Source organism: Ceratina calcarata, unplaced genomic scaffold (genome assembly GCF_001652005.2).
Source record: "Ceratina calcarata isolate Rehan_Ccalc_2016 unplaced genomic scaffold, ASM165200v1 scaffold478.2, whole genome shotgun sequence".
Classification (NCBI taxonomy): Eukaryota; Metazoa; Arthropoda; class Insecta; order Hymenoptera; family Apidae; genus Ceratina; species Ceratina calcarata.
In genome coordinates this window covers 319,502-344,994 of record NW_017172008.1, presented here as the reverse complement: position 1 = coordinate 344,994, position 25,493 = coordinate 319,502, and the positions used below count along the sequence as shown (strand labels likewise).

The window sequence follows — 25,493 nt, the reverse complement described above, 5'->3', positions numbered from 1 at the left end:
CAATGTTCTTTCGACGTCTGATTTCTTTTTAAAAAATGCGTTTCTAAAGTGCATAAACTTTTGGGATTGACTGTATAGCCAATACATCCTTAAAGAACTTCATACAGTTTGCAATTTTTCCTCACGAACGAAAGAAAACTTTGAATTTCCAGTCATTATTTCAGTTACTACCACGTTACATATTTCATTGTTAAACCTGGACCTTTTGAATCAGATTATCTTTATCCCACAGAGGGACAATTTCGATTCTTTTTGTACACCACGAAGGGTAGCTTACGGAGCCCGGAATCGAAGCGACAGAATAATACAAGAGATCCGGTTTCCGAGAGAACAAGAGAATCTTCTGCTGCCGTATATATAAGGTCAGGATTATTTGCGGGTATCATTTGGAAATCTTCGGCGAATTTTTGCCGAGCCCCGCGTTCTTTATTCGGCGCGTGATCGCGGATAATGACGCGACTCGAAAATCTACCAGTAGAAATAAGAAAAACTAGGGAACGTCGGGAAGAAAAGGGAGGAGTAGCGTTGCTGGTAACGGCGTAAAGGGATTACGGGACACGAGGACGGTTGGCAGCCTATCATAAATTTCCACGCCGTATATACCGGGGAGCGCGAGACGTGACGGGCTTGAAGATACAGTGACGGTCGCGCGGAATGCATACGATATGACATGACGGGTTTAAGATCGATTCGATCTCGTTCCAAGGTCAAGAAAAGCTCAGTATCCAGTGACGAAGTTTCGTATCTGATAATGAAAACTTGCAAATAGCACGTACGTGGGACGAATGAATAAGAAGTGTATAGAACTGGATCAAAGGTTCAAATTAGACTATAAGGCAGCATCCGTACGTCGTAAATATAGTTTGATCCCGTTCAGCGAGGGTGGCGAAAGCAGGCCGTTCGGTGATCCTGATAGAAGCTGCGGTTTGCTAGGGTGGCGACGAACGAAACTAAAGACGGAGGGAGAATGAATCGCGGGTTGCCGGGAGTTCTAAAGAAAAGCTGCTCTAACAAAGGTGCCTTATTTCACGCCCAATGTATCCCGCCTCAGACACGATCGTTAAGATGCCTATCCTTGCGAAGTGCGAGATCCGCCACTTCTGACCTCCTCGACGTTACCTAGACGTTCCCTCCTTCTCCTCTGCCACCACTCCTCTTCCGACCTTCTCATCCTCTTCTCTTTTTTCACAAAACCCTCGAAAATGGTTCGTTCCTCCTCACGGCCATGTGCCTTTCGGCTTCGAGTACTCCGGAGGGTGTTGTCGAGGTGACTTACAATGTTCCCTGAAGGCCCGGCGCGTGAATCGCCCAAAAAACTCCCCATCCTACTTTTGTTTTTTATTAAGCACGGAAGATATTACTGTTTGGGAGTCGATGTAAAATATAACGAGGATAATGTCGGACCCGCTGGAGGCTTTTAATATCCCAAGGACGTATCGTCGACGCGATACTGCGGATAAAAACGAGCGCGGTACGAGTCGATGGAGGAAACTTATGGCTTAAGAGTCGCTCTCTCTTCCGGCGTGGGCTGACATTATACACGGTGACCCGCAATTCGCAGCCGGCTACGAATGGCCGTGATTGTCGTTCCTTATGGGTTTACGCTTCCTGAATGGGTCCGGAGGTCCGCGGAGGGAACTTTATCAGGATACAGGGATACGTATACCCGTTACGGGGCGTCGCTTTGTGCACCCAGTCGCGATTATGCGCGTGTATTCAACCCTGCCACTGCGCCGCGCCGTGTGTTTATCGTTGAAAAGCGCCCGTCGACCGTAGTTACCTATCGCGGCACGTACACGCTACCGCACAATAACCGAAGAACGATAATAAAAATGAAACGCTGCCGTGATAGTCCGTCGCGATCCCTCGCAATCACGAAATTAATGGCATACGAAAATACTGAGATTACCTGGCAGCCTTTATGGACGATCTACTTTCTATCGACGAAATTATAATGCGACACAAATTTGGACGCTTGATATGAAATAATCATTTGCTGTTCGGAATGAAAGATTAGGTTTGTCGACGACGAGACGATTGGCGTGAAGAGCACGAGCAAAACGATGCATAATAACGGCGAACGGGGGTAAGTGAATGTGAATGGTGTTGTTGATGGTTTCCTGGAGGGACGACAGCCCTTCAACCTCGATGGAGATTGATGCGGATTGCATTAATCTACCTCTGTCTGGTTCGTCCTTATCGCTGCGCGTAGAAACGAGAGATATTGTGGAGCCAAAAGCCAGTTTTCGCTGGACGAAGAATAATGCAGATATATTAAGCGCGGGAGGGATGGCCTCGTTCTTCTCCATCGTGGCACGGCGCAGCACCTGCCACGCTTTCGGGAAATATATAATCCTGAATGGCCGCGCACGTCCAGTCTCGGTAACCCTGTTCCCAATGCGCTATCGGCTCTTTCCTTCCGTTCGGTTGGAAATTTCCGCTTTCCGCCAGAGCTCGTCAGCGTCCAAACGCGATTTACTCCGCTTTCGGCATCCGCCTCTGCTGCCTCCAATTTCATGGATACCTCTCTCTCTCTCTCTCTCTCTCTCTCTCTCTGTCTCCGCGTTTCTTCGGAATTTTCTCTTTACCACGAGGGAAAAACGAGCTCGTTAAAGAGCCGCCGGTAAGACGGACGCCAAAGACGGAGGATCGTTAATTGATACCGAGTCTTTCAACTTTGGACCCTTGATTTCTACTTTGATCGTTGCAGCTCGTCTCGTCGCACCGTAAAACATGTAGCTTTCGTATTTGCCAGAGAAATCCGACGCAAAGAGGTTCTCTGACCCCTTCAGTTTCCCCTGGTCCTCGCCTCGAATTTGAATCCTTTGAATCCCTCTCTTCTTCCCTGCGTATCAAAGAGCCCGCGGAAACATCCTTCTACCTGGCGAGAAGAATGTAACCAACTCGCTGACTGCCATCTAACTCCCTTCCAGTGCTCTCCCGTTCGCCACTCGGTCCGTCAAAGCGGAACAGGGTTAAGGGTCGTAGACAGAAGTATGAGAGATAGGTGGATAGCTGGTACGAGCCAAGTTTGTCGCAACTTTAGATTGAGTCCAATCTCTGAGCTGTGCGGTCCTCGCGTGCCTACGCTCTCCTTCTACTTTCCAAGCTTATCGTCTAATATCCAGCCCCGGGAGGGCAGGACGAAATATCGAGACATATCGAGCCCGGAGCCGTCCGTCGTCGAGTCCAGTTTCCATCTCACTCCACCATTGGTGCTCCGACGGACCTCGGTCCTTTTCTTCTCGCCCGTTGACAAAGTGGCTGACCCTCGAAATTGCACGGACTCTCGTCTAACACATTTTTGCCCGATGAATGTTACCAGATTCTACTCGGGTACCGGACACCGTGGCAAACTTTCCTACCCCTGAGAGAACTTTCGCAATCGCGATCACCGACGAGTTTTTCGCTTAGAAGTTACGAAACGGCACGCATCGTGCAGCTTTCCAACTCCGTACTCGTCATCGAGAGGTGGCAATAAAATTATATGGATCGCTGGAACTTCCGGGAAAACCGATTGGACAATTTCCCGATATACTTCATTCTTTCTGATTTTGACATCGCTCTGTTACAGCGAAAGAGATTTTATGCGCGTTAAATCGAAACCTCCGAGCTACTATTTTAACTTCGTTTCGCGTTGGACCAGACGAGATTAGCTAGCCTTAAAAGACTACACGAACGACAATTACCGCGACCGGTTGTCATATAATCAAGTACGTTATCGGGTTACCGATTTCCTGGCGAGACGCGGGGCGACGACGCGGCGCAACGTCGACGCAGCCACCTCTCGGATGCACGGAATTATTCGGGCACGTCAAGTGCTTAACAACGTAACGTACGTTTCGGGCGCATCAGTGCAAACGAAGTTAACGTTGAACCGCGCGATGAAAGCGGCGCGTCGGCCTACAGGCAGGGAAATTCGCTTTTCCACTCTGCTTCGACTGGAAAATTCGATCAGCCACGACGGATTGTCGTTCGTTGATGGCTTCATTACCTTACTGTACCATGTCTGGGCGACGCGACGGGCTCGTGGATCCGAACTCCGGTACACGAGAATTGTTTGCCTTTACAGTTTCGGGCTATTCAGACGGATCAATATGGAACTCCCTGTCTCTCGAGTTTGTCGCCAAGCGGGTAAACTGACAATGTTAGTTCGCTAACAACCGTATTCGTTTATCGTTTTAACACTTTCAAGCGTGGCATTCCTCATTATCATTTACCGTTGTACAATATTAAACAGACAAACAAAATTATGCACCAGATTGTATACACTGGTCTACTAAATATTTACGTATTGAGGTAAAGTATCAAAAAATAATAATTCATCTTGGCAACTGAGTTCATCTTTCCTGAATTCCTCGCAGTCGTTTATTTACACCGAATCCCGAGATCATGATTAAAAAAGGATCTTAGTTAAAAAGACGTGGTATTAAAATACTAGCGGGTGATTAAGAATTTGCTCTGGTCGATCGTCTATTGAACCCTTTCAACGGCGGAACTTTCTAATTGCTCAATCCTCCTGCAGCATCGCGATAGCTACGTTTCTGCCTGTTCCGTTCCCGGAAGCCTGCGGCTATTCAACCAACCTGAACGGGACTGAATTTTAGGCAAGTTCAAAGCAGGGGACAGGGCGAAGAAGAAAAGGAGAAGGTAATGAAGGGTGGAGCGGGAGGATGAGCAAGAAGAAGCCACCTTTCACGATGAGAAAGGGGGAAGAGAGGTATGCCAGACGCCGGCCGTTTCCTTAATTGCATTTTTATGCTCGCCCGGATTTCCGACCGTCGGAAAAAAGACGACGCGACGCGACGCGCCGCGCCGTCGGTGGAAAAAGAGGTTTGGACGAAACGGGACGGGACCGGCGAAAAGAGAGCAGTTTATTATCCCAGCTGGGAAGGAGTTCACGGCACCGCGGCTCATCCATTAACGTGTACCTCTTTCGATCGAACGCGGCTATCCCGAAGACCGATGGCCACGATTTTTTGCTCGTCAAACTCTGTTTCGTTTCGAATAATTATCCGTCGGGAATTCAGCAAGTCCGTCGTTGATCAGAGGAAAAGAAGAACGGTGTTCGTTCCGAAATGAAACATGGTTCCGATTGATTATTAGAGGTGAATTATCGATAGGAACGGCGACGGAGCGAACGGAACAATGGGGACCGATTATGGAACCGGAAAGAGGCCTCCGATCTAATTTCGATATCGAAGGAAAAGTGGACTCGATCGAGAGTTCACGGGGACCTCGTTCGCAAGATTAACGAGCCACAGCGAGACTTGGGTAATTCCAAACATCGTCGACAAAAGGTCCTCGAGACGGAGGAACTTAGGAGAACGCGGAGAATTCCGGCCCGTTGAACAATCGCGAACACGAACGCGGGTGAGGACGGGGGGGGAGAAGAAGGAGAGTCCGTGTAACAGTCTCCGTGTTCGAATAACTTGAAATCGTCGAAGTTACTTCGTTCGATTCATGCTCTTTTCCGCCCTATAGACCCGAGGAAAAAGTCTTAATTCGGCACGGTTCTAAATGATATCGTTTCGATTGAATGAAGCATCGAAGTCGAATCGATATCTCGTCTCGTTTCACGGTTTCGGTCACGTCGAAAGAAAAAAAGGACCGAGGAAGGAAAGGTGATTCCCTTTAAGGTGGTTTCGAGCGTTTATCAGAGCCCGGTAACAGGCTAGCAAGACAGAAGGAAGTTCGATGAGAATGTCGGAATTGGAAGAGGAGAATTTCCAGCAATCGAACAAATAACGCGCGCTCTCCCCGTATCCGTGTTACCAGTCGGAAATAAGTTCGAACTAGCTTGTAGCATCGAGCCATTCGTTCCCTCTGTCCGAGAGACCCTTTCACGGGTCCGGATTTATTGAAATTTTATGCGGTAGCCCGGTGAGGTCCGACTCGGAACTTTTATCAAGGGCTCCGGCCCTCGTCGAACCCTATATTACGGGAGAATGACCAAGAGGAACCTTTCCAAGTTGGTTTCTTCGATTTCTCACTTCTGGGAGCCGATTTCGCGTTTATGCCGAAGACGACAGGGAACCAGGTAATATCACGGATAGAGGAAATTCGGTGAGCCATCACGAGGAACTTGGCTTATGTTTAAAAACAAAAGCGTATAGATATTACAGGTAGAAATAGGGAACAGCCGTAGGGACGAATATAGATAGCGTATTATCGTAATCTTCAGACCTCTAAGTCAATAATTTGAGGATTACTGTGTCTCGTTTCTGTGTATTACGAGAGTCGAAAATGAGACCACTTCGGAAAAAATATATACACGTACATTCTCTTTCTGGTAAAATAATTGTGTCTAATCTTATAGGATAAGATATTACAGAACGAACTTTATTTCACTCAAACGTGCACTCAATTAATTACGATATTATCGTAATCGTGTTAACGCGCGAGATGGCAACGTGACGCGTTTAACGTCCGCGGAAATGACAGTGAACTCACCCCAGGTTATGGTTGTCAGTGTTGTCCGGCGCATCCTCTGTCACGGCGTCTCGCGTGAGAGGACCTTGGGTGACGTCAACCCCCATGCTGCCCAAATCCAAAGTGGCGTACGTCCTGCGCGCTTGCACCCTCGTGACACCGCCACCCCCGCCGCCTGTTACTTCGCCACTTCTGCCACCGTTCCCGACCAATTCCTGGTACAATTCATCGTACAGGGAGCTGCCGTTCTCGTTGCTGTTCAGAGCATCGTCCAGACGAGCTGGATCCAAATGGTAGTTGGGATTCTCGAAGGAGAGAAGTCCGTTCTCTGGAAACATACAAAGACACAGATTCGTTTTTACAAACGTCGACATGTAGCAACGTTGATGTTAAGTTTTCATGGTAAATGGAGTGTTTGAAGTTAGTAAGCGAGGAAGGTATACCTTTCGCAATGACATTCTACCGTTTCATTAAATTACTTTCACGTGACATGCGATATTTCGGTGGTGCCAGACAAACAGAGCCTATTGAAAGATTACGCGAAGCGGAGGTCAAGGTTCACTTTCGTAACAGTCTGCTGTAAATGTAACCAAGGGTGTTGACGGAAGCGTGTTAAGTACCACAATACACAAGGCCGAAGCGAAGAAAAAGAGAGAGAAAGAGAAAGAGAGAGAGAACTGTGTTTTACGAAATACGTGACGGAAGGCTGCGAAGAAATAACTGGCGATCGATGTTTGTAGCTAGTGCCTGCTCGTAGGAAAGTAGTGCTCGTTGTTGCGATAAGCATTGCGATTCTCCTAGGCGTACCGAAAATAAATTAATGAAAGGAAATCGAGAGACTCGATCGAGCAGGTAAATACGAGACGTGACGAACGGCGCTGGGGATCAATCGTCGAGATACACTTGAGAATTCTCCGCGAGGCGGACTCGCCTCCTCGACAAATAGCAAGAGGATTAAAAATATTGACCGGTCGACCGTCTATGGAGGTTGAAAAGCGTGGCAGAATCGAAGCAAGAAAGTAGAGACAGGCAAAGAGAGTACATCGACGATTACGATGATTACTATTAAATGTAGCACGACTTAGCGCTTACTCACTGATGCTCCTTAGCAAGACGACAGTCGCTAGAAGAACGTTGTATAGAAATCGACAGAATGCGTCCATGACGACGCGACGCCGGTCATATTGTTAAAAAAAATCTCGGCGAATAACCGTGAAACGAGAAGCCTCCGTCGTGTGTGTACGTACGCGCGCGAAAGAAACGCACGTTCGTGTGGGACATGGAGAACAGCGTCAAGCAATGTATATGTCTGTCTGTGTCTGTACGGAATCGTGAATGTGTGGGTGGGGTGTCTAAGACGAATCTCCTTGGCCTCCTTTGTCCCTTCCTTCCTTCCTTCCTTTTCTTCTATCCTTGACACTCCTATCTCTTCCGTAGTCTACCTATCTCGCTCCTCTTCCCTGGTATTGATTCCACCGCGAGCTTTGAGTCCCGAGCTTCGAGAAGCCGAATCATCTTTCGGTCAAAACGAAGCGATTCGAGTTTGACTCTAGTCGTTCGTAAAAAATGAACCACTCCTACGATTATTAATACTGTTCGCGGACCGAATCACGTTACGGACGATCGACGACGTAAGCGTGTACAGGAGAGTGGAACGACGAGGAGTGCGAAAAGCGCGATCACAAAGCAGTCGAGTAATGAAAGGACACGGTCGTTTCACTGATTTTCGTCTGATGTACTTTTTGCGTTAGTCACGAGGGAACAATACGACCGACCGAGAGAAGAGGTAATTAGCCGATCGAATTACCCGAACGTAAACTCGTTTCCCTTTGACGTTTCCCCTTTCGGCTGATTCAACGCATGCCCTCGATACTTTTCACCGACCATCGATTCTGGCTACCGTCTCATCGCGAACAAAAGCGTAATCGGTTGTCTGTCTTTCACCCAAATTCATCACAAATCTCCCAGCTTTAGATTTTAGATCGAACAAACAATAATCGATTCAATTGCCAGTTCGTAGAAACACGGTTACGCGAACACTTATTAATTCATCGAGAAGATCGAAGCTTGCAATTATCTCGGAATTCGAGGAAAGTTCAACGACCCGAGGGGAATGATTCAGCGAAGGGGCCGATCCATCCCTGGTGGTCAGGGACGACAAATTGGCCGCGTGGTCGCGTGTGCTTGTTAGAAGTAGCTAAAGTATGTTTTGCTAGGGGGAAATACATCTCATTACTTCGTCGGAAAAGAAACGTTGAGTAACTGCGAAGGAGACGCCTGGAAGTTTCAGATTAAAACGAACAGTTCCCCGATTCCTTCTCAAGTTTACCCGGTGACGGACCCGTCGACAACAGGAGGAAGTTAAGAAGATTCTTCAGAATCTCCATTAATTTTTTGGCGAGTGTTCTAGACGTGTAATCAGCTCGCAATCTTGGCAGGTAATTACTGTATCTGAAGATTTAAGGGATGGACGTATAAAAATGTTAAATTTATTAAGAGATAATGACTACTTCCGACGATCCAAGGACAGCTAATATTTGAAGATCGAATGGAGATACGTAATCTGTAGGTGAGGCTATAACGAAGAGGCTCGAAAGATTTCGTTAATTCAAAGGGGACGGTGGATGACTCAGCAAGAGGAGGGTGGATTCTTCGTGTGCGACAAATTGGCTGGCAACGCGGTCGTCTTGCCGCATGCTCGTTATAGGTATGGCCAGGGAGGTTACGATTGCAGTCGCGGGAGCGTCCAGCTGCTGCGCTACTTCCTGAACGGATCTCGTTATTTCGTGAAGAAAAAGTTTCCCGTCGTCGTGTCGTCCATTCGACGGCGAAGAGAATCGGACGGATTCTATTCTTGGAATTTTACACTTATGGCGGCCTCTTCCGTTGAGTAAAGAGTAACAAGAAAAGTAGGGAAAATTGTTCGAACGTAGCTAAATTCACCGATTCGAGCGCGTCCCAAAGTTGAATACGAATCTGCACTGCGGAGTGAACGACACGCAGCGAGCGAGGAAACGGCGAACCGTGGAACCATTCTTTTTGCAACTTTTCAAGCCGATTCAGCGAATTCCGCGAAAACGACGAGTACCGGTTCGAGGCACCTCGCGAACAGTAGTGCATTTCGTTATTTCGCCCCGCCGCGCCGGGCCGTTGTCGAGGAAGAAGAGCGATGTCTGAACGGGGTAAGGAGAAACGGAACTCGGAGCCTTATACGAGAGTTTGAAAGTTTGGACACGCTTTCGGCGTTAGAACCGGAAGCAAGACGGTGGTAAGGGAACGAGAAGGGCGTGGGAAGACCGAACAAGGAGGACACGGGGTAAAAGAGAGGGAGAGAACTCCGTCACCGCCCCTCGATGAGTCACCCTATCGATTCCTCGGCCAAGTCTAGGTGAAGTCTAGGGGGTGAAGGGGCCTCTTTACCATCGGCGAGAGAGCACCTCTCTTTTTTTCTCTTTCCCTCTCCTTTCTTTTCTCTGGCCTCTTCACCTCGACACCCTCCTCTGTGCCAGCCTTTCTCTCTCTCTCTGCCTGTCTCCATCGTGGTCCTTACGTAAGTCCTTTCTACGGAATATTAACTTTCATGGACGCGGGCAACCTCTTCTACCACGGTCTTTCGCTATTCGGAATTGCGGGGGTCACGTATCTCATAAGTACCGAAGGCGATTGGCCGACTCGAGTATTCCTAGGGGCGAGTACGGCAGACATTTTTTAACGGGGCGGTGAAAGGCAAACCAATTTCCTTGCGGAATGATCGATGATAATTTAAATATTCGAAGGTTCGATCTTCGGCTACGACTCCAGCAATTTACAAGGAACTCGTTAATTAAAAATATAAAGAGCGGAGAAGAATAAACGCTGCTCGTATTCTGCTTGGGACGGTGTACCGGAATTATTCTCCAGAGGTGTTGTATTTCACGGTACATAATCGAAAATAACACCGGAGAAATCCTTTTCTAGTGGAACGATCCATTCTTCCTGTTCACGATTCACCGCGCTAAGATGCTTCATGAAAAATAAAGTGATTCTCGCCTCATGGTCACCCTTTCACGGAATTCAAGGTTTATTCGAGCCCAGTCTTGCGATTATACTCCCGGGCCGGCTGTCGATGCTGCCCGCCACTTTACCACTGCAGCTTCTGGCCCGACGGTTTTCCCTCCAACCTCCATAACAATGGAGTTACGGTCTCAAATGTCTTTCATACGGGAGACCATAGGGAACGAGGTGCGAAGAGCCAAGCACCGTGTCTCGTTATAGCGAAAAAAGGCCGGGGTAATTTTAAAAGCAGCCGTTAAGCTTTACGGGCGGCGCACCGAAAATGGTACCGACCCTATCGAAAAGGTCAAGATTTTTTTCGGTTAATGGTGCCTGACGTTGCCTTTTCGTCCCGTCGCGTCGCATCGCGTCGTTGAATTTCCATTCCACGAACGGGATCGATCCCAGCGATCGTCGCGTCGCGCCGTCGTTGCACCGCTCGACTGACTTCAAGAGTCGCGAGTGTCTCTCGAGCGAGCGGCAAGGTATTCGAAAAATAAATTTATACGAATTCTGTCAGGCGTTCCGTGAAGTGGGGAATGGCAAATTTTATTTACGAAGAAACGAAAATCACGAGACTCGACGTAACGAAACGACGGAGTGAACGAAAAAATGAACGAGGACATGAGGGAGGAGAGAATCGAAGAACAAGAGGTTCCGCTCTTTTTTGCCCGACCCAACCACTCCTCGGCGTTCCCCCCGTTCATTTTCGTCGAACAAGCTACGAACAATCTCGTTCGAGGGCAATTGCCCTTTCCGCCCTTTTCTCGCTCGGCTCTCGCATTTCCCGGGGACGGTTCCTAGCCCCCGAATGGTTACGTAGATTGCCCTCACAAAAGAATGCTTATTCCTATTTTTTTCCCCCCCTTTCGCAACGTTCAACCGTGCAGCCCGACGAGTCACGCCGATCGAAGCCGCACGCATACTTTGGAAACGCTCGTCCCGTTGGCGCTTAGACGTCTTGGCGCCGTTTCACCCCTGGCGCCGCACGCAACCCTTAAACACCGTTAGCCGCGCCGCGCCGCCTTCAACTGGCCACCCCGCCTGCTCTCGGCGAGAACCCCTTCCGAGGACAGTTATCTGGCTTCTCGATAACGTCCACCCCTCCCCCCTTGGTCACCGCGTGGACCAATAAAGTCTTCCGTTAGATTAGAAAAAGACGACGTGTTCTCATTCGCTTATCGAGGGTCTTATCACGGCGCAGGAACGTATGAAACAACAGGGGAAGCGAAATTGACCGCGGCGCACGGTATTATTACCGGATAATTGCGATCGATACTCGACGATAGTTCGGTCGACGCTCGTACTCTCATGGCACCGCGTGGCTCGTCGATGATTTACGTCGAACCGACGACCGTTCGACCATACATCACCCAGGTTCAACGTGCGTCTGTCCTAGTAAACGTTTTTTTCCATAAAACCCAATGCGAGAGTCGGCACTTTTGGACTTTTTCTAGTGGTTCGTCGAGAGTGAAAATTTAAATTCTGTCGAATTTTGAAATGATTAGTCTCGTTAAATAATACTACGAGAATATGTAGAATTGCCGTGAAACAATCGAAATTTTAATTACTGCGCCAGAACAATAACTAAGCCTCGCATTCACGCGCGTCTGACCATGCATCGACCTTTTTCACTTAAACTCCGTACCGCTGTTAAAATATAGCGGAGGGTCGACAGTTAAAACCTCGGTGCTGGTTTATGGTTCGTGTAAACTGGGGACACGCGATGAATATGAATAAGTGGCGGTCTAGTTCATCAAGTATACATGCATACGTGTGCCCTAGGGTGCCGGGTATCTTTTTCACTGCGTTCTCTCTCGGCTAGGTGTCCGGTTTCTTCCCGTCGCGCGAGTACTCTTCGCGATTGCTATTTACTGATACGTTAGCGCGACATTTAATGAAGAGTAAGTAGTTCCTTTCATCCGAAGAATGCTCTCGTAGAATTTCTCACCGAGACGTACAATCGCGTAATGGACTTTAATACGTACAAATATACGGATGCATTTTTCAACAGGACGTAGTTATCTGTCGTATAAACAAGGAAGATTGATCGATCGCTGGAATGATCGTATATGACCAGTGAGCTCGAAATGAAAAAGAAGTTCGGTCAGCGGATAAGTCGTATCTCCCTGACCATCGAGCGTCTCGTGTTTCGGGCGAAACGTTCGTCGCTGACCCGAAGTTCACAAGGGTCTTGCGGGATGGAGGAATTTCGAGCGATGGAAATTCAATGGGAAGGCTTTCGCGAGGGTCTCTGATAAAACGGGTTTCTCCGTGACGACGACAGGTGCTTCGTCACCCGTTCGATTCAGGGTTGACCCGCAAAAATAGCCGCTGGCGCGTGTCGCTCAAAGGACGTCCTGGGAAGGGAAAAAGGACCGTGGGGTGGGCTATACGTGTGTCTGCGCGGGCAGGGCTAAAAACTGCAACAAAACAGAAGTGACCGAATCTGGCACAATGCCATACGTCGCGGTAACGTCGGCTCAAGTTATCGATCTAAATGTGCTCTCTTGTCTCGAACGTATTTCGCCGAGTTCCCGCGTGCCAGATAACTCTGATCGACCGTTAGGCTCGACGTCGAATTAAGATGGTTCGATGCGAATGCAGAATGACAAGCAACGCCTTCGTATCGGGTCAAGGAAATGTATCTGTGGATAGAAGATTTTGGCGTCTTTCCACGAGATAAAAATAGTCGCACCGCCACTGCAATTTCTCTGTTCCATAAGAACGATGATATAACCAATAGTTTTTAATCGAAATAAAACACTTTCGACATTTGCTATTTCTTATTTTCGTTACACAGCAGGATTAACCTCGTTGAACGGAAGCTTTGCAAATCAATCACTGGTTTTACATAACTTTCTGTGTCTCTTTTTCATCAAAATGAACCTCAGGGAGCGACGAAACGACTGCTTAAAGGATTCCGACCGATAGCTATTAAGCGGAATTATGCAAATATATGCGCGAGCGAAGCGTGGCTGGCTGCATTTCAGCGTAAGTCAGGAGTCGAAGTTTGCATGGCTGTCTTCGTGGCACGGAGAGACAGACGGGAGAAAAGAGCAAGAAGAAAGCCGTTCTCGAATCCAGGACGGGTAGGAGATAATCTAATTTGGCGGCGTCTTCTGGCTCGCTCCGTTCGTCAAACTGCCATCTTGAAACCGTTCAAAGTACCCGCCGGATGCGAATCGATATTTCAAGGACGAGCCGTCGTACGCAAAATAATTAACGACGGTCTCCCCGGCGATCGAACGCAGCTACGAAAAGGGATCAGGCCGTTTCGTAAGACGGAATTCAATCCAGCGCGGAGCAGAAACGGAACGTGTATAGAGACACTTTATAGACCCTCCGCTTCCTTGTTTCTTTCCGCGTTGGAGCTCCGTGCATTTTTCGTTGAATAATTTAACCCGAATCCTCTTCAGCGGGAGCTATACACCGGAGGGCAGTAATTCGCAGTTACCCCGGGGCGATAAAGCGTGAGTTACGATGCAACGCAAGGAGGAGGGGCGGCTGAGTGGTGCAGGAGAAATATTCGTCGTTTTGTAAAAACAACGTCGGCGACGTTATTTACAAGACGTCGGTCCATGATCAGTCAACCCTGGAGAAGACGACGAAGGGGCGAACGTTTCTACAGAATTTATCCAATTACGATATTGTCTGGGAAGTTTGAAAGATCGCGGCAGTTATCAGGGATGGTAATACACGTTAACGACGAGATGGGAATTGTCCCTTGCGTGGGCGTTTCGGGAAGGGCACGAGCCGCGGGGAAGTTCAAAGCGCGTCAAATACAGGCGAACGCGGAGTAATACAATTGCCGGGGCTTCGAGTACGCGCGCCGTCACACGAACGCGCGAAGGGAGGATTCCTCCTCGTTAGATTCGCATTTAGATTAAACTCTGTGCCACGGTAATAACCCAAGTTTGGTCATCACTTTTTTCCACCGCTATACCGGCGTCACGATCGCTCCCAGCGAACAACTTTCGGTAATTCCACGCGGCCCGATTTCGGGCAACGAGCCTCGCCTCGCCAACTTCCCTGGATATTCGTTTCGAAAGTATGTCGAAGATTTTCTCCAGGGAAAACGTGCCCCGACCACTGTCGCAGTTCCACGCGGCCCAAGGCTTTGCACTAAGAACCCGTTTTCATTCCAAATTTTTTTATATTGCGCATTGAAACATATAGATAAATAATACTCTTAAATGTATAGGATAGAATGTACTGTAGATTATGATGAATTATAATTAAAAATCGAATGAATTCTGATAACAATCTCAAAATGGATTCTGTTTTATTAGTGCAATACGTTGTATCAAAGAATAAGTGTATTTGTAGACTGTTCCCTTTACAACGAAATTATCGTACTTGAAGATCGATAAATCTCGAGCAGTATCAGAGTGGCGTGCTTGCGGCACGATGTGGGAGCTTTGTCGCTCTTTGTGGTCGCAGTTCTCCATTTTCTGATCGGTTCACGGGGAATCGTGTTGGCACATGTGCTTAAGCGCGCGGCTCGCGAAATCGAGTCATTTCGCACGAGCCGTGGAAGTAAAGCCCCCGTGGATGTTTCCGCCGGTACTTTCGATAGCCGTTTTTCACCTAAGACCCCAGCGCGCGCTATAAATCAACTCGCCTTTAACTTTTCATGTACCGAAATCCTGTGGTACTTTCCTGGTGTCGTGTATAAGCTCCACCCTGTGTAGGTGTATGTAGCTACAGCGTACCGACTTTACGTTCTCATTATTCGGGTAAATAATGGCCTCGTTTAAGCTGGATAAAACCTGCGCGCTATTTTTCTTAATATAAACGCGGTTTAAAAATTCGAAACCGTGAAATATTTAAGTGAAAACAGTCGACGCTCGGTCGGACATGTTCCAAACCGCACAGAAATTGCCACACGAATATGTGTTACAGGCGTGTTAAGAGATTGTTAGACCGGTATCAAACGATATTGGTAAAAAGAAAAAATGCGTTTGCGATCCCGGGTGATGGAGGACAGACCGGATCTCGTCCGGTTTCTCACGTACCTTAACCCCTTAACGCCCATCGAGCAGCACGTACGCCCGGTACGTGCGGCTTAGACGCGTCTTTCGGTTTTACCGTCACCGTAAAACCGATATTGCGCTGGTTCCTGGTGAAATTTTTACCGATGGAACCGCCACCGTGGCCAATGGCGTCACGACTAATCCTTTTAACTACCAAGCGCCGACTTCTCCCACAGTATTACGTTTACGACACAGTTTTATCGGCTACGTACACACCTTTCTCTCCCGCGTCTGTTCGTTCGATTCCTCCTAAGGATTTCCCGGTGGGATCAATTTCGCCAAATAATTTCCGTCGTTCCGTCGCGTCAGTGCGGTTCCGTCGAATAGACTAAATAAACCCCGCAACGATTCCCCGCACGTACCAGCCGGTTGTTTGTCGCGTATGCAACAAATAGGACGAGGGAGCAACGTTCCGATCGTATAGATTATGTAAAGAGAACGTAATAGACTCCAGAGCCGGTGGATTACAGGATTACAGGGGAATCGCGCGGGTGCCGCGCCGTGAACCGACCAAGAAACTATCCCGGATTACACCTCGCGGGTACGAGGCTTTGATTATCTCGTACACGCTACTTCAACGCTCGTTGCGTTACGTATTAAGCGCGGAATCGTTGTGTCGCTCGCGTTAGCTCACTCCTGTTGCACGCGCGAGCAGACAGCTATATGCGATCGTAATTCGATTGTTCACGAGCGTAAGCAACGGTGACAATGTATTTTGGGATGTGCGAAAGGGTAACGCCCACGATTTTTATCACCGGAATATGCAGTCTAGTCTCATAGTCTATCTGTACTACATTCGCTTTAATCGCGAGACTAAAGCAATGTCTAACTTATTATTTGTCGCAGTTTATTGGAAGCAGTGATAAGCATACGTGCGAATAGGTCGCTTTAGTTTACTTCTCCATCAAGAGACGTCGTATAAAGTCAGCGTGGTTTGAATCGCCTCGTTTATCCTCTGCTCGTAACCTGACCACTTATTATCCAGATCAGTGTACCGGTGTCGCTGTCTCGTAACGACGCGACGCTTAGCTTCGGAAACCGGTATGAAATGTACGTTTTATCGCTGCGTTTTAAGCGACCGACGAGAATGGTATGCATTCAACGTAAACCGGTAGGTTTATCGCGCCTCATGTTCTTCGCGAGGGGTTGAAAGTTTCCTGAGAGTCTAGTGAGCAGAGAGAAAACTTTTCGATTAACGAAACCAGAGACGTCGGATCAACCTCGGGGATCGGAAAAGCATAGTTGTGTTTCTTTCGCTCGAAGCCCTCAGTTGAAAAGTTTACACGCCCGGAGTTTTATCGCGAAGCGAATTCCTGGCGTAAAAAACATTCACCGAGACCCCCCCCTCCCTCCCTCCCCCTTCGGATAATTTAAACACGCGAATTTCATATTGTCCCGAGGTACGCGAGCCGTTTAAAAAGCCGTCGGACCGGTGTCGTATAAAATTTCAGCCCGCGAGATAATAATATTTTCGCGAAGGAACAGTCTCCCTCCGGATTTTCGCCCGTGAATTTCCCGGCACGGCGCGGCTGCGGCGCGGCATCGCGTCGGGACTTCGAGAACACAAGAGTCAACGTGAATTACGCCGGGTAGCGAGCTGCACTCGGTTATAAGGAGATTTCCTAAGGCGAGCACGGGCGAAGCTGCTGCAACATCTCCGGGAAATATTAACGGTAGTAGCAGTATCTCTCGCGACGTTTGACCGAAAAAAGGCGTGCTCCGAATATAGTAGATGTAGAAAATGAAATATTTATTCGAGAGAGAAATACACGCAGTTCAGCTAGGAATTCGATTAAATATTTGTATACTCGGGTAAAAATTTCAGAGATCGCTTCTCGAACGATGATAAATCACAGATCCAACATCCCTGGTAATTACGTGGAGCCGGCGAACAGAGAATTGTTTGTACACTCGACGGATTCGTTCAAAATTTGCACAAACATCCGCGGGGACGTAACTTCTCCACTTTCGCGCGTTTAATCTGCCGGGAATTGTCTGTTGTTCGTTCGTGAGAACGAGAAAGCGCGCGTCGGGAACGAAACGAGGTGCGATGTAGACGCCGGAGTCGTACCGTTCGCAATCCTTTCGCGGGATGGAAAGAGGGGACCGTAAGCAGATTTCCCTCTAGCGCAGCGCGTACACTTCGCTGTGTACCGGAGTTTCCGCGAAATATTAGCAGCAATAACAGTATTTCTTGCTATATTAGCTGCTACCAGTTTACTTCTTCCACCTCGCAACCTTCCTTTCTAGAAGGCCTCGAACGTTTCTCGTCTTCGCAAATTCCCCACCCTCGCGTCTTTTAATTGATCAAGCCCTCCAGCTACCTTTCACCTTTCCAGGCTTTCGTCGAGTGATTCTGGAAATCGCTGGAACGTATTGCTGGCGATCCGCCAGCCGATGGAGAGCCAGGCTCTAGTCTAGTGGTTTTCGCCGCTAGCGAAGTACGGCTTTCGCGATGTTTCGCTGAATGCTTTTCGAAAGCCGGAATCAATGGCGCCGAGGTCGAACAGCTTTCTATGCGTTCTTACTATTTCGTTCCTCTTTATGCACCGCACGAGTCAATAAGAACTGTTGTCGGAAATATCTGATTATGGACAGATTTCATTTATAATACATTTCGCATAAATTTCATATTCGATCCGTCGACTTGAGTATTCTTGTATTTTCATCATTAATAAAGCGCTGCTTTACATATACATATAACAGTTCTCTGTTTCAATCCAATCGTCTCCGCAAAGCAGACACTTTAATGAAGAACGTCGAAAATAAACTTTTAAGTTCATTCTCCTGATTACCATAAATACATATATTAATGCAAACGCTTGCAAAAGGCTGCTCACGTATTAATGTGATCCACGAAAAGAATCCGTGACGTCTTTCGGGTTTCTATTCTGTAAAATCTCATAACGGCGTCGTTGTATCGACGCTGGAAAGAGACGCGTCGCGAAAATAGCTCGCGTCGAAGACAATGCTCGCTGGCAAACCCTCCGGGCGAGCCACGGTAACTACGTCACGAAGCCGCGGCTCTGTCCTTTTATATATCGTTCCTCCGCCGTTATTGCGAGCGCGTCCCGTTTTCCCACCTTATAATTGACTTACGGACTTTGTGTCTCCGGCCCCTGTGGCTGGTCGGCTAAAAGAAATTGCGGGAGAAGATTTGCTGGCTGTCCGCCAGTCCCCAATAAGGGGGCAACGAAAAGCATCCGAGTTTCCCGCGGCCAGTCACGAAACGGCTTTGAGTCTCTCCTCGATCGATCGACGGGGTTATGCGGTGCCAAAGCTCCGGAGCACGCCTGCAGGCGACGATAAATACCGTTCCGTGAAATGTTTCGCGATAGAACCAACGCGACGCGGCGCGATGCGGCGAAAACCGATTGCGTTCCCATCAGCTTCTCGTGTACACAAATTCAAAATCGAGTTTCGCTACAAATAGTGCACCGCTGTTATCTCCAGTCATTCGAGCAGCAGATCAAGTTTATACGAAATTTAGTCCAAGAAAATTCTTTGTATACATTCATCATGTGTAAAGTGTTTATTGTCTGCATAAAAACGAGCGAAGTGCTTCCGTTTCGCTTTAGGAAACCGCGGGACGGTGTCATCTCGCAAATGAACCGTCTGGCCGCACCTCGCGGGGGCGTTCATAAATCGCGTCGCGATACTAATCACGTCGGAATACATAAATAGCCGGTAATCAGGCGGTGCACGCGTACCACGGTACGTATTTCCGGTTTCCGGCGCGACGTAAGTCTCTCTTAACGCTCCTCGCCTCTGGTTCCTCGCCGGGAAAAACGAACTTCGCGCATTATGGAGAATTATGCGCGCTCCTGAAATTGCGGTGTATCGCGGGCGGGTGTGCCTACAGTCATAAATAAAATATGAGCGATATGCAAATGCGAGGCAGCGCGCTCGTTAATTAATAGACTGGCCTGGGACTCGCGCCGGAAGCGACGCGCGCGTCTCGTAAAAGTTCTTCTCGCATCCCCGCGACCTACCCCCGGCTTCGGCTCGCCACTTGTAACCCGAAGCGAGGGGCGCTATTAATCGTTCGACGCGAACAACCGGAACGAGACATCGCGTCGCGATTAAACGGAGAGAACGCGCGTGCATCGACGATCTTGTATCTCGCCTCGGGAAGGTAATAAGCGGCGTTGGAAAAGTGCTGAGTATGTCGTGCGACTGGAAACGCTTTTGCGATCGTCCGTGTGTAACGTATCTGCAAGGTGGCACGTCGGAACGATGAAAAATCGGTTCCGCTGAATCGGGCGAGAAGCGACCGTATTAAGGACACGAAACGGCGCGGAAAGTAAAAGTAGAAAAAAAAATCGGTGCGGTTAACGCCAGAGTGGGTGGAGACGAAAAGCCGGACGGTAACCGTGCTGCGTGCACGCACGAGCGAAAGGAGGGTGAAAAAGCACGGCTGCGAAGCGGGCGGTTCGCGGCGTTAACGTAACTACGAGGGTGGAATTACAAGGGGGTTAATCAACGCGCACGCACACAGTTGCGAGTTCGGGATTCGAGTCCGAGGGGGCAGTTGTAAACGCGGGCCGCTAGTTCACCGCGGAGTTTACGCTCGTCGAAAATAGAGAGAACTCCTCGAAGTAGCGGGTGCCAAGGTACGAGCGAGGATGAAAGGGAGCGGAGAGGGTGTCGCCCGAGGAAAAAGGGGAGAAAGAGAGGCATAGATTTTACGAGGTGGACGCGCCACTTGTCTACGAGGCTCGCGGCGTTTCCTCGTAAATTTTTCTTGAGATCTTTTTCTCTTTCCCCGCCACGTCTCTCGGTATCCACCTGCCCGACATCGTCCCCTGCTTTCTTATAATTTACTGCTGGCCGCTCGTGGCAGGGGTGGTACTTACGTCTCATATTTCCTTATAACGCGGCGGTAACACGGTTTCACCGGGAGGAGCCACGCGTAATTAAAAATGTAATCGCAGCTGAAACGCGGCGCGACGAACGGCGCTGCCCGGTGGCAGTCGGTGAATTTCTGGCATCGTTCCGGGCGATTAAAAAGGAATTTTGAAAATTGAACAGCGCGATGGCCGCGAACGAGATCGCCCCTGCACGGTTTAACGACGGCGACCATTACGCCGGGCAAATAACAATCAGTTGTATTAATGCGACGGTAATGAATTATTGAAAATTTTATACGACGGCCTGACCGAATAGTTACACCGCCCGGCGCGATATCGCCAGCGGAGCAATTAATTATTTCCGATAAGTACAGACGGCGGGCGGTAAGAGCGAACTGCGTCGCTGCCAGCCAGTAATTAATTAGCTCGAATTAATGTAGTTGAATCCCGCGGTCCTAACCGCGCCGCGATATTTCAATATTCCAACTGTGACACCGCGGTCCTCTTTTCCTACTCGATTAACCCTCGACTTTCCGGTTCCTCCATAGGGGACGAGCGTCACAGAATGAGATTAATAGAAGATTAAATAGAGCCGGTACTAAATATTTGAACAATGGAAGAAAGGGAGCGGATCGAGAAGATGACGGTGGAAAAAACCGGAGGAAATAAGCCGAGCGCGAGTTGCAGAAAGTTAAAGGATAACGCCGAACACGCGAAGAAGGGTTGGAGGGCGAAGCAATCCGGTGCCGGATTCCTTGGCTAATTCCGAGTAACCTTCGCTGCTCCCTTCTTGGAATACATGGCATCAAGATTGGGAACGGAATAGTATACCAAGAGGAAAAGCTCTCCCTCTCTTTTGAATAACTTACTTTGCGGGATTGCAGCCGCCTTGATGTTTCGAGATTTCCAGGCAAGTTCATTCCGCAATTTCTTCGTGTAAAAATGCATTGCTCGAAGAAAATATAGGAATACAAGAAGAATAGTCCAATTTGCTTCTTCTAATTATTCTTTAAAATAGTATCGCAGATTCACATGCTATCGTGTCTATATTGAAATATTTCAGTTTGATCGTATAATCAATCTTAAAAGAGGATAAGGTGGTTATATACATTTCACGTTTCCCGATGCACGAGACATGCCGCTAGGCGCACCGTTCCATTTTTTCCCGTCTGCTTGCTCCGCAATTTAATATCTGGTAGCTGTCACGTGGCACCCGTGGTTGACTCTTTGTTCCGCGACGTCGTCAGACGCCGACAACCTAGCAAATTTTCGCGAGATAGCGGAACGCAGCCTGCTTCCCTTCCCTTTTCACGAGACCTCATCGTTAGCGTCTACTTCTCAATACGACGTTGTATTTTTCCCATTTTCCCTTTTACTCGCGTTCTTTGAATCCTCTCTTCATTTCTAAGGTACACAGTCGCTCTGTAGTTGGACTGCTTCATTCCTTCCTTCCTCTTCCCCCGCGGAAACGAGGGACCTCGCGGGACGCGACATCAAAGAAACGACTTATAAATAACTAACAGTAATGAGAACAGGTTATTGCCGTTCGTCCGCAAAATATTACCCCGTTTCGGGGCGAGCATAAAGGGAAGTAAAAAGAGCGGAGGGTGAAAATGGCTAGGAAAGGTGGACAATCACTTCCGATATCGAGGCGACGGATAACGCGTCGTTTTCTGCGTAAATCCATTTGCGAAAATAGTTAAAAGACACTTGGTAGGCTGATGGTTGCTTCCCTTAGGCGGAACAGCCGTCATAAGCCCGTGAATCCCGTAAGTTCCAGTTACAAGGAGGCTTTAACGACCTCGCGGAATATCGCAGACCGATGGAAAAAAAAGGCAACGGCCTGCCAGAGGGGGATAAAAGTATAAAGGCGTAAAGTGATACCGAGACGATAGAGACATTTACGAGATCAAAATGCACCGTTGCTCGTGAAACGCGCCCTCGGGATGGGATTTAAGGGAACGATCCGTGTCGTTTCGACGAATAAGGACCGTGAACGCGTCGCAAAGGAAAACGAAGAAGGCTTTGCCGAGTATCGAGATAAAAGTTCAACAGTCAAGATGAGAGAAGAGAAATTAGATTCGCTGATTCGAGGTGACTAGACGCTCTCTCCCTTTCGCATTAACCCGTGGCCGTGAATCTGTCGCGCGACGAACGTCTTCTTTCGTATTCAACTGGAAGTTCAAAGGCCGAGGAGAAGAAAAAAAAAGGAGAGAATTGAATTTGCTGATTCGAAAAACTCAATCCTTTTGATGTCTCGTATTCGCGAAAGGGAAAGTCGCTTTTCTGCAAGGGCTCTTCGAGTGCAAACTGGATTATCGTACCTTTAATTCGTAGCAATTTGCTCTCCGGCCTATTAGATGAAGAGGAATGAAATAATTGGCGAGATATTCTGGTCGGGTGACGCGCAATCTAGATGACGATGAGTATAGAGAAAAAGATTAAAAATAGGATAGGGCAGAAAAGAACAAGTGGCTCTCCAAATTTGTGACTAATTAGGACAATGGCTCGAGCGCTCGGTGAGTAAGCAGGATTTTAATGGATGGGCCTTCGAATCATTAAAGAAAAGTGCTCTTTTGTTTTACCCAACCGTCCGTCCGCAGTCGCTAGTTTGCTTCGCCCATATTTCGATCGTCTAATCAACGAAAATTGATGCTTCCGATATTGCTACCCCGCAAAATTTACCGAATATTCAACAGCGTTTCTTCATCCCTTTCACGTTTGTCGTGAGTTCGGTTGAATTTAGAGCGAATCACAAACGACAGTCACAGTATAAAAAAAAAACTAGGCTCACTCAGGATATTGTCAATCATACTTAATTCGTTAAATGCTAAAGTTAGAAGAAAAATACGTATAATTTTGATTGTACAGCTTAAGGACAGTGATTCCTGGCCATTTCTGGCTAGTGTTAATTGCTCTTAATAGGACAAGATTAAAAAAAAATAATAAGTCTATATCTTATTTGTTCAATGCTCGATCTGACATGGTTTGGATCACATCTGACATTGGATCTGCTGGATTCTAACATAATTCTGAGTTTTAAAATAAAAACAATGTTGGTTGTGCAATTCTGTCATGCACAAGAGTCAATTATTAGTACTCTTTTTGACAGAGTGAACCTACTGTTCTTCCTTATACTGTGGTACAGTAGCGAACGCTTTCTATCATGAGGAGCGAGTAGCCCCGACTAATGGGATCCGTGCGGGGAGATAAATTTGTTAAAGACAGTGCGGCATTAAATATCACTCTCGGCCGAGCGCGGAGGTGAATGGCTAGGTGGCACTTCGACCTCGTCCGTCTATCGTTTCGGCCGGCATGAATAATTCAATAAAACGATAACTGCGTTGCGTGTTAATTCACCGGGTCGAGTTTCTGCACTAATAATTCACATAGTTTATGATATATCACTGACGTCTCGCGCCTGACGATTATGCGTCCGCGTACGCGGCCGCTCGTAATTTGCGCGTGAATATTTCGCGAGATACGCGGCGCGCGAACCCATACCCGAGCGCGGAGGAAATCTGCCGGGACGATTTTCTTCCGCACCCTACCTACCATACACGACGCGGGCCAACCTTGCCCGAACAATCCCGGTTTTGATTTTCATCTGCATACCCAATTACCGTCTAACGCGTATCCGCTGCATTACGATTCATGAACTAACGCTGGAACAACGGGATAATCCTGTTCGTACGGTCAAACGTAACAGCGAGGGAATTGTGTATCTCGTGCGTTCGAATCATCTTCCACTGCAATCATATCTTGTACAATTTCAGGGAATAAAAACGGCGTTTATAAATAGGATCTAGGGTCCGCTGTTTATTTCCGAAAACAAAACTTTACGGCTGTGATATATGTATTGAACTTGGCTTCGCCCCCAGTCAGATGGAGAGGCGACCGAGGGTGGATGCGTTCGAAAAGGTCGAACGCACGGAAATAACGGAACGGCTTGGGATCCGGGTTCCGTGGGGTCGAATTTATGAAACGATAGCCGGCGATAATTGCGCGTTCTGCAGAGAGCATTATAGGGTCGTACCGTAGCGAGTTTTATCGTCAATATTTGTCAGCAGCGGGAATACAAGCACCCTCGGCTCGTTACTTACCCCGCGCCACCTTTACGGCCGCCTAAGCCAGTACCGTAATTATGGCGGGTTATAGGAGATATAAAGGGAGAAGTAGAGACGAAGTAACACTCTCGATCTCACCTATAAATGGCCTAAAGTCGATACGCCTTTCCACTCCATCTGTACGTACATACGTTTACACGTGCAGCCCGGTGTAACGCGTATGTGCCGTACACGAGTTGAAACGTGTGCGCGTATGTACGTGTCGAAGGTCGAGCACACCGGCGCGGTGTTGAACAACACGCGCGTACGACCCACATTGCTCGAGCGTAATGCACTGTTAACCGTGGCAACAACGATGCACCGTACAATGTTTACTGGAATATGGTAAACGCCGTTCAACTACTAGTCCCGTATTCTGTAATCCATGCGCAATTGAATTCGACAGAATTAGCTATTCCGTTGTTAATTAATTCCGCTCTCCGCCGGCCGACTGTTACGTCTCCGCCTACGTCGCCGCGTCTCGAAATGAAACACGCCAGCGCGAAACCCCCGAGGCGAGCGCGTTTCTATCAGCCGCCCGGATTGATGAGAGTTTTATTAGTCGTCTAACTGTTTCGCGCAAACAAAAAGGGAACGAAGAAGGGAGGAAAAGGGCAAGCCGGTGGGCGTCCCTGAAGCTCGGTTCCTCGGACCGTTATAATTGCCCTCTCGCTTGGTCCTTCGCGCGCCGACCTGCTCGATATTCAACAAACTGTGCGCGCACACACGTGGCACGAAACGTTGACCCGTGAAACCGTACAATTTTCCAGCGGAACGTTATTTTCGAGCTGCCTCGCTTCCGGTCGCGTACGTACATACACTAGTGAAAAGAACCGCGACTCTTCCCACGATGAACGAGTTTTTCAGGAGAAACGCGGTTGCTGAGTTTATTCAATTTCCCCGGGCTCGTCGTGTCTCGCGTTACAGGAACCTTTATGTAAACGCGGCGTCGAATAAAACTAACGCGACCCGACCGATGTTACGTCTCGGGTGCACTAGTCGCTGCAACGAAATCACATGGAACGGAAGGCGAAAAG

General features: G+C 48.3%; 1 protein-coding gene across 5 annotated transcripts in view; it reads right to left on the bottom strand.

The window, feature by feature from the left end:
- The window catches only part of LOC108627540 (protein Fe65 homolog), a 127,762-nt gene that overhangs the window by 39,530 nt on the left and 62,739 nt on the right, over nt 1-25,493 (bottom strand). For 4 of the 5 annotated variants that reach the window (XM_018028826.2, XM_018028825.2, XM_018028827.2 and 1 more), the window contains one exon: nt 6,454-6,760. In XM_018028826.2, coding sequence (XP_017884315.1) covers nt 6,454-6,760 — 307 coding nt within the window. Of the gene's footprint in view, nt 1-6,453; nt 6,761-7,528; nt 8,369-25,493 lie in introns of those variants that run through there. The other variant, XM_026815647.1, reaches the window with a different exon arrangement.